This window comes from Pygocentrus nattereri, chromosome 13, assembly GCF_015220715.1.
Source record: "Pygocentrus nattereri isolate fPygNat1 chromosome 13, fPygNat1.pri, whole genome shotgun sequence".
NCBI lineage: Eukaryota > Metazoa > Chordata > Actinopteri > Characiformes > Serrasalmidae > Pygocentrus > Pygocentrus nattereri.
Window position 1 is genome coordinate 6,701,506 of NC_051223.1, and position 16,648 is coordinate 6,718,153.

General features: G+C 42.8%; 1 protein-coding gene and 1 long non-coding RNA gene across 3 annotated transcripts in view; one reads left to right on the forward strand and one right to left on the reverse strand.

Moving 5' to 3' along the window:
• The window catches only part of grid1b (glutamate receptor, ionotropic, delta 1b), a 447,318-nt gene extending 433,588 nt beyond the window's left edge, over positions 1–13,730 (reverse strand). For both annotated transcript variants that reach the window (XM_017710569.2, XM_017710568.2), the window contains exons 1-2: positions 13,357–13,730; positions 9,606–9,761 (exon numbers count right to left, since the gene is read on the reverse strand). In XM_017710569.2, coding sequence (XP_017566058.1) covers positions 9,606–9,761; positions 13,357–13,435 — 235 coding nt within the window. In that variant the 5' untranslated portion in view covers positions 13,436–13,730. The remainder of the gene's footprint in view (positions 1–9,605; positions 9,762–13,356) is intronic.
• Positions 13,731–13,770: 40 nt separating this feature from the next.
• On the forward strand, positions 13,771–16,194 carry LOC119265007. Its single transcript, XR_005131334.1, has 2 exons — positions 13,771–14,182; positions 14,262–16,194. It is a non-coding gene; the product is annotated as an uncharacterized LOC119265007 (long non-coding RNA).
• The last annotated feature ends 454 nt before the right edge of the window (positions 16,195–16,648 follow it).

Here is a 16,648-nt window from a genome sequence, read left to right on the forward strand (position 1 = left end):
TCCTACTGATTGGCCTGGAGAGACATTGAGATTAATTATGAATAGCTTAATCAGTCAAGAGATTCCAGGCCCACAGAGCTCTGGTGTAGGACCCTGTGATGAAGCCGCCATCGTAAGCAGTGACGGACAAGCAGCCCTGGAGAATTATTTGTGCCTGGAGCTCAAATTACGTCAATGGCTTTGATAATTTAATTGAACGAGCTGACAAAAAGCTTCCAGCCAGAGGAGAACACATGGGAGATGGACAGCAAAGGTAAAATGACAGTTTTTCCATAAACGCCTCGCCATTTGGCAGCCGGATCGCTGGTGTGGACGAGAGGTTAATTGGCCTGATTTGTTTGTGCTGGACGTGTTCTGAGGGTCCAATACAATGGCACTTTAGCCACAGAAGCCAGCTATGACAAGGAGACCCTCTGAGAGGTTCCAAAGCAGCAGGCCAGCTGGTGAACACTAGGGACGTTTTGGCCCCTGGGCTGCAAAATTCTGGCATTTGTTTTGGCTAATATGAAAAATAGGAAAAAAATGGACTGGATATGAAGCAACAACAACCAAGCACACTGTGGAAAAGTCTGCTTAGATGGTACATTAGATGGTCAGACCAGCTGGTCAGCATGTTCCCTCTCAATTTTGTCAGATTACTTGTTTTGAAGAAGAGAAATGAAACCTTAATGTTGATTTTCTAGTAAAAACGCCACCTTTTCTAGGGCAGCTACTGTACTTCTATATATAAGCGCATGGGGCAGTCGTGGGCTGGAAGTTAGGGATCTGGCCCTGTGACCGGAAGGTTGCCGGTTCGATCCCCAGGGCCGACAGTCCATGACTGAGGTGTCCTTGAGCAAGACACCTAACCCCCAACTGCTCCCCGGGCACCGTGGATAGGGCTGCCCACTGCTCCGGGCAAGTGTGCTCACTGCCCCCTAGTGTGTGTGTTCACTAGTGTGTATGTGGTGTTTCACTTGACGGATGGGTTAAATGCGGAGGTGGAATTTCCCCGGTTGTGGCCAGCAGCCCCGCCCCTTTTTGTGTAGTGATATAGACCAAAAGACAAGTGTCTTATTGTTATCCTTTTATGACTGCATTGTTTATCGACAACAGAAAATATGGAAAGACTTCAGTATAATTCCCTTGTAATGCACTCATTAAGCCTTAACAAGCTGCTAATTAGTGAGGAACTGGCCGTTTACTACTACATTATTACAAGACATAACTAGGGCAAATTCAGAATTTTCTGGAACACTTATGTGTATTACACATTTCATTTTTTTCCACTTTTTATTATTCCTTTATAATTATGCCCTTTTCAGGCCTATAACTGGTAAAAATATATTAAAACAATAACTATTACATAATTGGCTGCTTATTACTACATTATTAAGACATAATTACAGTAAATTAAACCTTTTCCAGAGCACTTTTGTGCCTTACAATATTTTTTTGTACTTTTTATTACTTTTTACCATTGTGCTCTTTTCAACCCAACAACTGGTAAAAACAAAATGCATTCAACCAATAATTACTACTTAATAGGCTGCTTATTACTACATTATTAAGACATAACTAGGGTGAGTTAAATATTAGCATTTGTAAAGCTCTTGTTAAGCCCTATTCACTCAAAACTGAAACCAGGTAAAAATAAACATTTGAAATTTCTTTCTAGAAGGGTTCATATTAATGGTGCCTGATAGATATCATAGTGACAAATTAATAAACAATCAATGTATCTACCTGCTTATCTTAGTTCAGCTGCTCATCGTCAACATTTAGAAGCAAATAATGGACAATTAGAAATGACAATTACCAGCTACTTTCCTGATTCAGGTTAATCATAAGGAAATGCTTAATTCACTGTAGTTACTGTGTAATAATATAGTAATATGCAGCTAAATACCTGTCAACCACTCGTTTAAAGCTTTAAAGTGCATTACAAGGGCTTTATCAATGTTCCTGTATATTGTATTGTTACAGGAATTTATTTTCCAACTGTTGGATGTATTTGCAAAGTGCATGCTGGGTATTTTAGTGAGGGAACACTAATAAACAACAATATGAAATTAGAAGTCTGTCAAACGTCATCAATCCAATTTTGCCTAAAATAAAACAAGATCTTCAAGTGACTCGGTTTGTGTGTAAACCTCAAAGCTCTTCAGAATGATTGCCCCCCCTTAGAAAGTTGAGCAATGAGCATATTTAGAAGGCGTTTTGCTTCTTTTCCGAGGGTCCTAATAATTATGGATGGCGACGTCCATCACCGCTTCCAAAATTTGATGTGCCACACCACATAAAATCATCAGCACTGTATTTTACCTCCAAGTGTGACCACTCCAAGAAACAGCCTTACGTTGTTCCCCCTTTTCACAGCTGAGCTTGATTCTTGGTGAGCGTGGCAAGGCTCTGGGGCCCATCGGAAGGTGCTCTGGAGTCCTTAAATTAACCACGCACTACTGAACCCTCACTACGAGCGCCAGCGGGCAAAACATCCGGATAAGAGCAAATCAAAGGTCACAGAGAAACAGAAGCCTTTAATCATGACACTAAATGTGTTTGAAATAAAACCACACACAAGATCGCAGATAGGGATTCCCACACTCTCACTTCGCTGCTAATTAGCCATGAATCGGTGCACTCCTGCGAGTTCTTATTTGCACCCATGTATCATCTAATATCTCATTATAATTTGCTTTACTCAGAGAAGAAGCTGATTCTACAAGGGGAAAAAAAGAGGTATGGGCAAAGTCAGAGAAATGAAGCTTGCAATGAACAACTAACTTACTGGAGTTCTCTGAGGGAATGGATGAGCCTGAATAGGCCACATTTTGATTGACTACAGGGATCACCGAACAATGGAAGGGGAACCAGGCCTGAGGCCTGACCATTTTCACAGGCCTATTACTGGGTAAATATCCTGCATATCACTGTTGTTGGAACAAAACCTCATATCTCCAAAACATACTTTATTTTTGATCTAACTGAGTGGAACCAGACTTCTTGTCCATGTAATTTGGGGTGATTTCTTTTGGTCAATTTATCATGAAATTTCCACACGGTGTAAAGGGCAACAGGCATTTCCAAATTATGTCGAAAACTCCAAAATGACAAAACTGGAGATGTGAGGTTTTGTTCCAACAGCAGTGATTATACATTCTTGGTATTCATTTGTAATTCTACACATTCCACTGCACAGGACTATATATGCTTAACATCGCTCTTACAGCTATTAGGTCACAATAGATGTTCTCTTGATCTCTGCTTCTCAATGCTTGCTTAGTTTATTTCTGTGCTGATTTGGATCTAACCGATCAAGTTGCTTTATGAATCCAGTAACAAGCCATCGGAATATTCTTGGAGTGCCTTAAAGAGGTGTTGATAGCAACATAGATTACAGAAAGTAAGTCTTTACCTGGAATTTTTCATATACAGCCTGCTCCATAATGTTTGGTGCTCTTGGGAAGATCATCACTAAATGTCTGTGGTTAATTAGCTGAATCTCATAGTAAATATGGGGAGATTCACTCGAAAGAGGCTCTGAATATTCTCTTGTAATTCCCATTAGAATGAAGCAATCTGAACCAAAAAAATACGCTACATACCTTGATGTATGTGTAATCGATTGCATTACCTGTGATGCTGAAAGTGATCTCTGTTTTCTGCCAGGCACATGAAGTGGTATGGATGTGTACACCCGGAATTAAATTTTGTGACAGCTGTCTGCCGCCTACCTCATCGCTCTGATGCAGGAGCATCCCGGCTTGTTCGAAGCTCCATATACTGAGGAGCACATTACATATTGTTTTGTTCAGATTGCTTCTTCCTAGCAAGAGTTATTATAGAATATCTGGGGACTGTTTTGAGTGAATCTCCCTGTATAATAAAATCTGTCCTCTAATTGAAATAAACAAGTAAAGCAAAGTGGGTTTGGTATGTCACAAAGAAAAGAACCTCGTCATCACTGTTAAGGGTGTTGGAGGATCTGTGATGTTTTGGGACTGTTTTACCACCAAAGGTCCCAACCTTGGTAGGAGCACCAAGGACTCTATGAAGTGCCACGGAATTCTTTAACATCTGATTGCCAAAAAGCTGAAACGAGGACGTGGGTGGAGCACCCAGCAGGATAATGATCCAAAACATATCCTCAAATTCATACAGAAAGTGTTAAATGACTGTAGAATCAAGTTTCTGATGTGAACATTCCCGTTCCCTGCCCTACACTCCTTTGAAAATTGGGATGAGGTGAAGAGGACAGTCCAGAGTGGAGCTGGGCCCTGGATGTTCTGGAGAGATTCTCTATTGTGGAGTGGTCTCTGATTCCTTGATGTGTGTGGTGACACACATAGATCTTTGAAATACAAGTATTTTTCGTAAATATTTTAACAATATTTTTTCATGATCTTTTTGCTAATCTTAACTAAGGCTCTTAAAATTAAAAGTACCTAAAAGGGCTCTTTGGACTAAGACCATACAACTACTTTTGTTTCTCTAAAGAATCTTTCAACAGGTTATCTATTTTGATAACTGAGATGTCTAAATAACGTTTTTAAAGGCAAAAGAACCCCCATATACTGCTCTGCACCAAGTAAAGTTTTTTTGCTAGAACCATACATCCAAGCCAAGCACAATATAAGAACTCGAAGAGTGTATGTAAGCCTCTGTGAGTCGATTTCAAGCTAAACAAAGCAAAGCAAATGCTTGAAGACACTGTGAGCATGAACTAATGACTAATGAAAGTAATAGCTCAGAAAATGAGGAATATTGCTTTCCTGCATGAATATTTTGACAATTCATAACACATGCATAACCACATAATTATACATGCCTTGCTTCAACAGAATTTAAAATAAGTAAGGGCTCAAAGCCCAGCATTGACAATAATGAACTGTTTGTTGCCTCCAGCCTCTCACCACCCCAGGCATGTCTTTAAAGCAGCATATTTTATCCATCTCCCTCCACCAAACTGAACTCAGGTTGGGCAAAGTTTCCGAGGTTTCAGCCAGAATCCCCACGATGCCTCGAGTTGACCACCTGGCGGATTGCTGTCTCCGGTCAAGAGCTTCAAAAAGTGCTTCTTTCACATCCTCCAGTGACTCAGTGCAAGAAGTCTGAGTTAATCCAACCCTAAAAAGGAGCTCCCAGACAATGTGCACCACTGTTACGTTTCGACACGGTGACAATCGCCGCTGAAAGCGCCTCCGCTGGACCGGGGCTGAATGCTGTGGAATGGACTCAGTGTGCCAAAATTGACAAAGAGCCTACTGAAGGCCTGCACAGTGCCAATCTCTCCTGGGCATGCATTCTAGCTGTGCTACCGTGGAGATGCATTCCTGCGTACTGAGAAAAAGAGACAGGCCGAGAGGCAGATTTCTCCTCCATGACCCACTAAGTGCAGTGCTACCCTGCATTAAGCATGTTTTTTCTACATATAAACAGATAAAACAACAACTTTATCAAACAGGAACATTATTAACCCCATCAGAATTAAAGTCTCAATCTAGTCAAAAATTGTGGATCGAACCCAAAAAGAGCCTGAGAACATTGTAACTTGTTCTGTCTGTAACCAACTGCAACCTAACAAAAGATTCTACTGTAGTCTGACAAAATCCTTTCCCAATGCAATTGCAGCCTAACAGAGTTAATACCTGAACCTATCCATAGCCTGAATAAATTCTGTCTGAACCTCACTGTAGCCTGACAAAATTCTTTATGAACCCAACCAAGTTCTGTCTGAGGTTGACAAAATTCTATCTAAACCTGATTGGAGCCTAACAAAATTCTGTCTGAACCCAACTATAGCCCAACAGAATTCTACGTCAACCTGACTGTAGGCCAACAAGATTTTAGCCCAACAAAATTTGTTCTGAACCCGACCATAGCTGAACAAAATTCTGTCTGAACCAGACTGTAGTCAAACAAAATTCTGTATCAACCCAACTATAGCCTCAGAAAATTACACCTGAACTCGACTATAGCCCAACAACATTCTGTCTAAACCTGACTAGCTTACTAAATTGCCTTCTGAACCTGACTGTAGCCCAACAAAATTCTGTCTGAACCCGACTGTAGCCCAACAAAATTCTGTCTGAACCCGACTGTAGCCCAACAAAAATCTGTCTGAACCCTCTGTAGCCCGACAAACTTCTGTCTGAACCTGACTGTAGCCCAACAAAAATCTGTCTGAACCCTCTGTAGCCCGACAAAATTCTGTCTCAACCCTACTGTAGCCCAACAAAATTCTGTCTGAACCCCACTGTAGCCCAACAAAATTCTGTCTGAACCCACTGTAGCCCAAGAAAATTCTGTCTGAACCTAACTGTTGTCCAACAAAATTCTGTCTGAACCCACTGTAGCCCAAGAAAATTCTGTTTGAACCCTACTGTAGCCCAACAAAATTCTGTCTGAACCCCACTGTAGCCCAACAAAATTCTGTCTGAACCCACTGTAGCCCAAGAAAATTCTGTCTGAACCCGACTGTGGCCCAACAACATTCTGTCTGAACCCGACTGTAGCCCAAGAAAATTCTGTCTGAACCTAACTGTTGTCCAACAAAATTCTGTCTGAACCCACTGTAGCCCAAGAAAATTCTGTCTGAACCTAACTGTTGTCCAACAAAATTCTGTCTGAACCCCACGATAGCCCAACAAATTTCTATCTGAACCTGAGTGTATCCCAACAAAATTCTGTCTGAACCCCACGATAGCCCAACAAATTTCTATCTGAACCTGAGTGTATCCCAACAAAATTCTGTCTGAACCCCACCGTAGCCCAACAAAATTCTGTCTGAACCCCACTGTAGCCCAAAAAGATTCTGTCTGAACCGGAGTGTACCCCAAAAAATTCTGTCTGAACCCGACTGTAGCCCAACAAAATTCTGTCTGAACCTGACTGTAGCCCAACAAAATTCTGTCTGAACCCGACTGTAGCCCAACAAAATTCTATCTGAACCCGACTGTATCCCAACAAAATTCTGTCTGAACCCGACTGTAGCCCAACAACATTCTGTCTGAACCTGACTGTAGCCCAACAAAATTCTGTCTGAACCTGACTGTATCCCAACAAAATTCTGTCTGAACCCGACTGTAGCCCAACAACATTCTGTCTGAACCCGACTAGCCCAACAAAATTCTGTCTGAACCCGACTGTAGCCCAACAAAATTCTATTTGAACCCGACTGTAGCCCAACAAAATTCTGTCTGAACCCGACTGTATCCCAACAAAATTCTGTCTGAACCCGACTGTAGCCCAACAAAATTCTATCTGAACCCGACTGTATCCCAACAAAATTCTATCTGAACCCGACTGTATCCCAACAAAATTCTGTCTGAACCCCACTGTAGCCCAACAAAATTCTGTCTGAACCTAACTGTAGCCCAACAAAATTCTGTCTGAACCCGACTGTTGTCCAACAAAATTCTGTCTGAACCCGACTGTAGCCCAACAAAAATCTGTCTGAACCCGACTGTAGCCCAACAAAAATCTGTCTGAACCCGACTGTAGCCCAACAAAATTCTGTCTGAACCCTACTGTAGCCCAACAACATTCTGTCTGAACCCGACTGTAGCCCAACAAAATTCTGTCTGAACCTAACTTTAGCCCAGTACACTTCTGTCCCAGCTAATCTATAGCCAAACAAAATTCTGTCCTAAAATGACTGTAGCCTGAAAGAAATCTGAACCAAACTGTAGCCTAACATTATTAAAGCATGACAACATTCTTTCTGAAGCTGACTTGACACTAACAAAATTCTCGTGCTGAATCTGTGTATATCTAACACATAATGTTACTGCCAAAACTAACATGAACATGCAATACACTCACAAAGGCAAAAAGTCATGCAACACAGAGCCCAGTGGAGCTGCTTAGGTTGGCGCTTAGTGCATCCATATCCAGAGACAAACCACACTCATGACACGAACAGAATGTCTGAGCTTGGTGACAAATGTGCTCATAAACACTCCTAACATGCACAGTGTGGTGGAAAGTTCAGGATCATCACTAATGAGATGATGAATTTGGAAGTCTGGGAAATGCTCCTGTTTACTGCTGCATATTTTTTGCCAAGCTATTAAATGAACGCAGCCATGCAAGGTAAAATGTCATGGGTCCTTGCGTGGTTTATGGGTCCAGACGAATACCCTGTGTATTGTGAGGGGTCACAAAGAGTTGAGGCAACTTCAGTAGACATACAGTCTTGTTATTGAACACATCATGAAAAAACTAAATTTACTTGAATGTTTAAATAAATGAAACTAGAGCAAACATCACTTTTAAAGCACCTATGCATGCATATTGAGTAAGCTGCAAAACAGTCCATTTTGAATGCCACAACAGTCTGTTCTGTGTGCCACAACCATAGGCACATTCAGATAGAACCAGCCTACAGCAGTTTACCTGCTTAGTTAGTAGTGTTGTTCCTGCAGAGAGTCTGTAGCAAAGCCATTGTAGTGGAAGGATGAATAAATGTTGTGCTGTTCATGGCTGTCGGTAAGCAAATTGATGATATTCCATCTACAAGGAGCACCTGACGTTTATTTTTTCCCATGGCCTGAGGATTTGAGTTTGAACATTAAACCTTGTTTAGTGCATTTCAGCTGGCCTGCTTCTTTTGAATGAGCCAATTAGAACATTTATATACACCAGGTTTAAAGGCACAGTCACAAAAAACTTATTCCATAAAGTGAGATTAGAAAAAGGCCATGTTAAAGTTATTTACCACATTTTTCCAAAGCAGAAAACAAGTAGACGTCAGTAAAAAGGGGAAAAAAGTAGAATACCAGAACAATGTAAAATATGAGCCTATTAATGTGAGTATGCATCAAGCATATTATATCAGTTGAGGTCAGGAATACAGTTAAAAGCAAGACTTGGTCTATATCCATGGTTTTCTGAGGCCGATGATTGTGGCATAACCACTTGAAACTAAGAGTTGAATTCATCCTACAGCTTGGAGAGCACAAAGAACTTCCGATCTCTAAGTGCAATCACCACCATCATCACCATCATCATTGATATCATCAACCTCCATGTCATTAAGTGCCATCAAAGCATTCAGAAAACACATTTCTCCTTTATCGCATCTTATAATACTCTTTGCTATGACCAGAGGCTGAAGGCAACCTCATACTCGATTGCAATTATGTGGAAAATTGCTATTGAGTCCAGCTCGACTCAATACTTCCACCTAGCTTTCTTTTCACAGAAAACACTGATGCACAAGAGAGTTTCTCCCTGAAAGCAATAACACCTGTCTGTCAGATGCATCATTGAAAAGCCTGGCAGTTTTTCCTCTTTTTCTTTTTTCACCAAAATGCATTTTGGCCGTGATTTACATTTGGCATGTATAGAAATACTTTGCTGATACAAAATGATGAAGCAAAGCAGAGCATTATTGATAATCAAGTGCTATTAAATACCCATACTGAGTTAACCACATTAAGAATGGTGGCCTTGCATCGCTCAAACCCCTTCACACAGGTGCTTCAGGTCTAATTTGCCCTTATATGCCATTCAGAGCGGCAAACAACCACAGCACTCCACGCAGATTCAGGACAAACAAACATTAAAGTGTGAGTGGACGAGTTATCGATTTATGAAGCTAAGAACAATGATTCACTTACCTTCCTGCACTGCCTGGAAGGGGTTGTTGGGCTCAATAAATTTTATGGAGTGGGTGATTTTCTCACTCTGCAAAATGTCATCGTTGAGGCTGAGGTCAGAGATGGCCAGCTGGAAGACCTCATCGTCCCTCACAGCGTTCTCCTCGAAAATGGCACCTGCGGAGGCACGCAGGCGGTTATTTTGCGACTCGGAAAATCACATAATCTTGGTAATTGCTCTTGTCTCTAAGCAAAATCATGTGACTCAGCATCACCCAGGCCAATTTAATGATATTTCCCATGAACCTGGGAGTCCTGAATGTTATTGCAATAATATAAAGGGTTTCCTATTGACAAATGCTTGAATGTGCTGTGGAGGTGAAGTTCCCTTTTCATGACACTTTATGCCATCATGAGTCTACACTACATGCTCAGAAATAAAGGCATCAAGCTGTCACTGGGGTGGTAGCCTCAAGGGCACATCTCAGTACCTTTAGTCAGGCAACATATCTGTACCATAATCCACTGAAATGATATTTTCTAAGTTTTATTGACTCCACACACCCCATCTTATCTCGAGGCTTTTTAGTTTATTGTTCTGTTTTAAACCATTTGGTGATATAAAGGTACTAATACATACTTTTCACCTGGAAAAACTTACTCAAGGTATACAATTGGACCTTAAAACCACTGCTGTACCTCTGAGGGAACATTTACATTGTTTGTACCTTGTTGACCAAAAAATTTACCTACAAAATACTAGGCTTTGTGCTCAGTTTGAGTCCATTTTTCAGGATTCAACATAAGACACAGGTTCTTTTTTTTCTTGAGTGACTTTTTGAGTGAATTTTTACATATTTCTATTATCTGAAGGAATATGTTTATGTTCCCTGTACTCTCTGACTGAATTGCTGGTGACGTAGTGCACTTATGTGCTTTCCTAGGGTAGGAAATAGAGCAATAAACGTAGCTTCAATGAATGCATCATAAATAAACATTGCTTTTGGTGAGGTTTTATCTCCAGCTCTCTGTCTCTCTCTAGATCATAGATTATAGATGGCAGTTATATGAATGAGCTTCAATGAGGCGTCTTAAATAAGTTGTAGACCTGTATGTAAATCAGAGCTTGTGATTTCATTTCCTTCAGGCCCACAGAAAGCTCTTCGATGCTATCATTTCCGTCTGGCAAAACCTGAAAAAACTTGTTGAGTCAACCAGTTGCGTAGAATGACAAGCCTTAGATTGGCCTCTAAACCATGCCTAACATTGTGCAACAACATCATACAAACTTATGGAAAGTAATATTGAATATCAGCGCTTGAATTCTTTCTTTTTTCCATATCTTCGTCAATCGATAAATGGCCCACTGGTTATAAATGGAGCACCCTTGTACAGGTGGCCAATAGAGTGAACCGGCAGGTTGGCTTTGCTTGATGTATAACTGCGGTGTTTGGCTTATTTAGCAGGAATAGAGGTGTCGCATCTGCTCATTCCATTCGCCAGTGAGAGCGGCCTGGATCCCCAGCGCCTGTACTCGCCTTCCAATTACCAGGTTTGGATGGGCCGGGGCCTCTGTAAATCACTCGCATCGTCCAGCAAATCGCTTTCCGTCAGCCTCTCCATTCTCAGGACGGCTCGGTTTTTCTTGAGCCCCTCGGACATAGGCGATAACGAGACCAGATGTGACAAAGTGAATGTATTGGACACATGAGAGAGCTGGTGTTTGTTATTGCAGCTTTCGTGCTGAGGTGATCTTCCACAGGTACGGACAGGCAACTGCATGCAAGTGGCAGGCTTGTTTGGTGGTGCCAATGACTCATTAAAAATAAAGTTGCCAAAAAGGTTTACTCGCCTCCATGAGTGAGCCTGAAGAAACTTTTGATGAACCTCCAGATAATGTAGAGGATCTATACAGGGATTTTTTCATTTCTAGTACTGATACTGATATCAAAACCTTGAGTATCAGCTGCCATCAAAATCTACCAAGCTTTAAAATGAGGTATTTTTAATCGAAGAATCACACATACCGAAAGGTAGCCTACCATACTCAAACACTCTACTACCCCACAGGAAGAAACACAAAGCTAACGTTACATCACACAGTGTGTGTTTGTGCTAGCTCAGGCTAGATTTGTCACAGGACTGAATTGGATTCATTCTTGATTTCCTTCTGGTATCTGTTACGATTATATTGGCCCAAAACCGACAATAAGGAACTTTTTTTAAAGTGTGTAGAGCAATTTTGAAGACATTGACCCATAAATTGTGGTCTGCTGGTTAGATGTTTTCCAAATTTGGTGCAAAACCAAAAGTATAGCCACATTTCTCAGGAGCTGTCTGTGGTCCTGAACAAAAGCTCTTACTGAGGTAAAAGTTATACTCTCTCTCTCTTTACTGTGCACCTCCTCTCATAAATGTCTGCCACATTATGTGGTTTGGCATCTACTGAACATGTTTGCACCCAACCATCTTCTCATTTAGTAATACCATCATAAAGAGCTCGAGCCTGTGAATGAGCCTTCAGGATTGATGGGATCATATAGCGCACCACATGTGGCAAATCCATCACGAACAGAGCAAATGTCTATATAACAAGACTATTGGCAGTGATATACAGACATCCATCCAACAAGAGGAGACCCTGTTAGTGTTGTAGCCTTTAATATGATTGACCACCCTTTCAGTCCCAGTTCTTTGTATAGGCCTTCAATTTGTAAATAGCAAGAACGTGATTATTAGTTCAGTCCCTTGTTAAAATATGCATTAAATCAAGTTGCCCATGATTTTATGGGAGCCATACTGCAAGACTCTCTCTCTTTATCTATCCCTCTCTCTCTCTCTCTCTCCCTCTACCAATCAAGCGTCCACAGATGGCTGATTGGTGCATTTGGCTCAGAGCTGCAGCTGAACAAGAAACTGTAATATTAACTACAGGAGGCAACTGTACTTATTCTGCACTCTGATCTGAGGGGTCAAGTGGGACGAGGCAGAGAAAGAGGGCTTCCAGTTTCAGTGCAAGATAGCCAAGCTATTGAATAGTGAAAGAACCCCTCCAGCTACCCCTCTCCTCCTCCACCTCCTCCTCCTCCTCTTTTCTCTTTCCTGTAAAAGGCGAGTGTGTCAGGGCTGGAGAGAGAGAGAGAGAGAGAGAGAGAGAGAGTGAGAGTGAGAGACAGAGAGAGAGAGAGAGAGAGAGAGACGCAACGTTCATCAATTCGCTAAAATCCTCCAAACGCTAGACAGAAGATCCATGCAGCGAAATAGCTGTCTAAATAAAAGCCAAAGAAACACGGCAAAGCCAAGAGCGAGCAGTTGCCCTCCATTCACTTGCCTCCTCAAAGCCTTCCTTAAGATTTCCCTCACGTTCCATACAAAGTTGAGGCTTACAGAGAGGGGGCGTTTTGGGGAAAAGGGGGGTGGACAAGCAGCCCTCCTCAGTCTCTCCATCTAATTGCATGTTCATGAATTATACATGTATTTTTTCCTCTCGTTCGCCACATATTGAGATCGGACTTTCAATGAGATTTCTTTAGCGGTAATTGTTCTACGTGGACAGCTTGTCTGTCGGCTGCAGCAAGCTTCTGAAACAAGCACCCACACATACACATGCACATAGCCCATCACCCTGCTGCCTGTCTGCTCCCAGGCCGGTCCAGTGTGCTGGGCACAGTTTGTGTGGTGGGTTTTGAGGTGTATGTGGTGGGTATCAGAGAGCATGCAGGTCAGCAACACATGTGCGCCTAGAGTGTGGAGTGCGGTGGTCACTGCTTACCAATGTGAATGATGGAGTCCGCTCGAGCAGGGCTGCACTGCCACATCCCAAAGCAAAGCCACGCGATCAGCACTTCCATCTCCAGCAGCTCATCCGCGCGCGCTCCCTCGCGCTCCCAGATCAGATCCCACTGCCTCACACGCTCCTCCGGGGTTGGGGTGGGAGGGGGTGTTGTTGTAGAGTAGGGTATTAAAAAAACGGGGGGTGGGGTAGGTGAGTGGGTGAGTTGAGGAAGGGGGAGGTCGGCTCGGGATGGTGATCGGCACGCGCAAGGGTGCAGCGTGCAGTGTGGGGCCGAAGCGCGCGCTCCTCCAGCCTCTCTCCCGCAGCTCTCGCGCTCTCCGGCGCTCGCCGAGTCTGAGACATTAACACAGCAGAGAAAGGAAAAAAAAACTGCGGAGGAGGAGGGACACCCCCGCGCGCACTCTCTCTCTCTCTCTCTCTCTCTCTCTCTCTCTCTCTCTCTCTCTCTCTCTTTCTCTCTTGCTTTCTCTCTCGCCCTTGCTGCACCACGTGACTGCAGAGAGAAGCTCTAACACTGCGCGCGCGAAGGAAGGAGGCAGCAGCGCGAGAGAGAGATGGAGGGATGGAGTCCATGCACACGAGAGAGATAAAGAAAGCCAGCGCAAGTCAGACGCCAAGTGCTAGGAACAGACAGCATGAGGATGTAGACGGAGGGGAAGGAGGAAGAGGAGGAGAAAAGGGATGCATGAAGAGCTGATCGTGAGCCGAAGCGCCAGCCAGCAACTCTCACTCTCTCTCTCTCTCTCTCTCTCTCTCTCTCTCTCTCTCTCTCTCTCTCTCTCTCTCTCTCTCCCTCTCTCCGGTAAGTTTGAAGTCTGATAAAGTCTCTCGTAAGGGTGCTGTAAGTGTTCACACAGGCTGATTAAGTGTCACCTTTGCAGGTAACTGGAACTGCTTGAGTGGAGGAAGCGTAAGGAAGCACATGAGGAGTGGGCAGTGTGAAGGTGGCCAATACAAGCCAAGCCCACCCCCCGCTACGACCAGCACTAATGCAGAAGATGGACTGGTGAGGGCATTGTGGACTTCATCATTGGAGAACAGATACACCTGCTGGACATGAGCAAGATGAGGTGCTTCACTGTTACAGTGCTCTGTCTGAAGGGACTGGACTGTTTGGTGGACAGAAGTCATGGTCTTGAAGCTTGGAGGGTTGCCCATGCAGAGTGGTGAGGAGGAGCTGGAGACTTCTCTAAGGACACTACTAGAGTCACACACACTCAAACCCCTTCAACAAGCCTGAGCCTCAGTTTTCTTGTATGAGGCTGAAACTCTCCAGCCAAACAGGACCGAAGATCCTGGACCCAGCAACCAGAGGAAATGATATTCTTAGTCTTACAATTAAAGGATATTTCTTTGAAGTTGATTCGAAAGCAGAAATGTCCCTTAATTGTTGGGTTAAGTATATTCCCACGCGCCGAGGACATCAGCACCATGGACAGCTCCCCGAACTGATTCTGGACCTGAGAGGTTCAGGGGGCGAGTTTACCTATCCATCACACCATATGCACGTTCCTCACTACTTTCATCACCATTATGTATCCATCTTTTCTGCATCAGTCATGAGAGAACAATATGGTCTTGTAATATCCATAGACAACATTCATTCAGTATGAATTGGTTTGATCAATATATAGACGAGCGCAGGCTTCAGCACGTCATCAATATTCGCCCTGATCTCCAGGGATTCCATTAAGGGGTCAATAATGCGATTTATCAAGCGCTGTTGCTGTCCTGGGAGCAGCTTAGTCAAACATAATGGACTGTCCAGAGCTGGTCATGCAGTGTGAAGCAAGAGCTCAGAAATGGGGAAGAGGGGAGTGGGGAACCGTGTGCAGTGAAGAGTCTGGCAAGGTTTATAGAAAGGGAAAGAGCGCCCCCCCTGGGCTGTGGCAACAAGTGGTTGCTGCAGATTGCAGGAGAGAGTTGAGGAAAAAGAGTCAAGATGTTTTAAGCTGTGTAAACTCAAATAAGGTATTCAGTGAGGAAAATGGAGATTACAAAGGTTAAAAAGTCTACATCATAGCCATGGTATCGGTCTCCTCCAGCTCAATACATCTTATCAGGCTGCTGCGTCGGTCAAACATACAGCGCCTCACTGTCTGCTCTGATGCCTGTCCACTAATGTCTCTGAATTCACAAAGATTTGGGTTGTTTAATGTTAAAGATGGCACGATACTGCTTTTTATTTTCAGAGCACTTAAGACGAACATCTAAAGGTAGCCTTTTGTGCTCACTCTACCCAAACACTGTATAACCCCAGAGAAGGACATGCATATGATGTGTGTGCCATTTCAGGTTAGATTTGTTACAGCATCAGATGATACCTGCAGTACCGATACCTGGTGCAATATCTAATTAGAAAACCTTTTGCGACATCATAAATTCTCCTTTAACCTCTTAACAATCCAGTTTATTTCATATAAAGGCCTATTATTCAGTAACAACTGGGAAGTCACTGCAAACCAATGGGGCTATTATATGTTATCGAAGTATGCAATAAAACGATGGGCTAGCCAGCTTGCCCATGGCTTGTTAAGGGGCTCAATTTTACCGCAATTTAATTATTATTAATTAAAAAATTAACACAGCCTGACAGAAAATGATATTCCTAATACATAAGTATGAATATGAGCTTATATTCATGCTTGCATATGGTTCTAGTAGGCTTCTCACAGCAGCCACTCATATTCATGGATTTGACTCTCATTTTCACTGGGAAACAGTAGCGAAAGATTTTCATAGATCTATTTCTCATTGTTACTTTGATAGGACTCTAATATTGTATATTAATAGTAAAATCTTATCCTCTGTTCATATTGCTCTTGTGGTGTTTTCGTTTTGCTATCTGATGTGGAGCAGAGGAGGATGGGGTCCCCTTTGGAGTCTCAGATCCTCTCAAGGTTTCTTCCTCTTGCTTTTTTCCTGTTTTTCCTGTTGCCCTTTAGTGATGTGTATCAGGGCTTGAGCCTGGGTTTCCTGTAAAGCTGCTTTGTGATGGTGCCTGTTCTAATAAGCGCTACTGATTAGATTAGATTACATTTACTATTACCTTTAGGACAATATGGCCTGCTTTTTTAACTACACTATTTGAATTTGGCTTTGGTCAGACAATGAGTGCTTGCAATTTTCTATATTATTATTATCGACGAAATCAAATATTGCAAAAGTGATGCAGTGGGACCACCACCCTCAGTTTGACGACCACCCTTGATGTCCACTCCTCCTCACCGAGTCATCACCTTGAGGCAGAGAGCAACAAATATTTGCA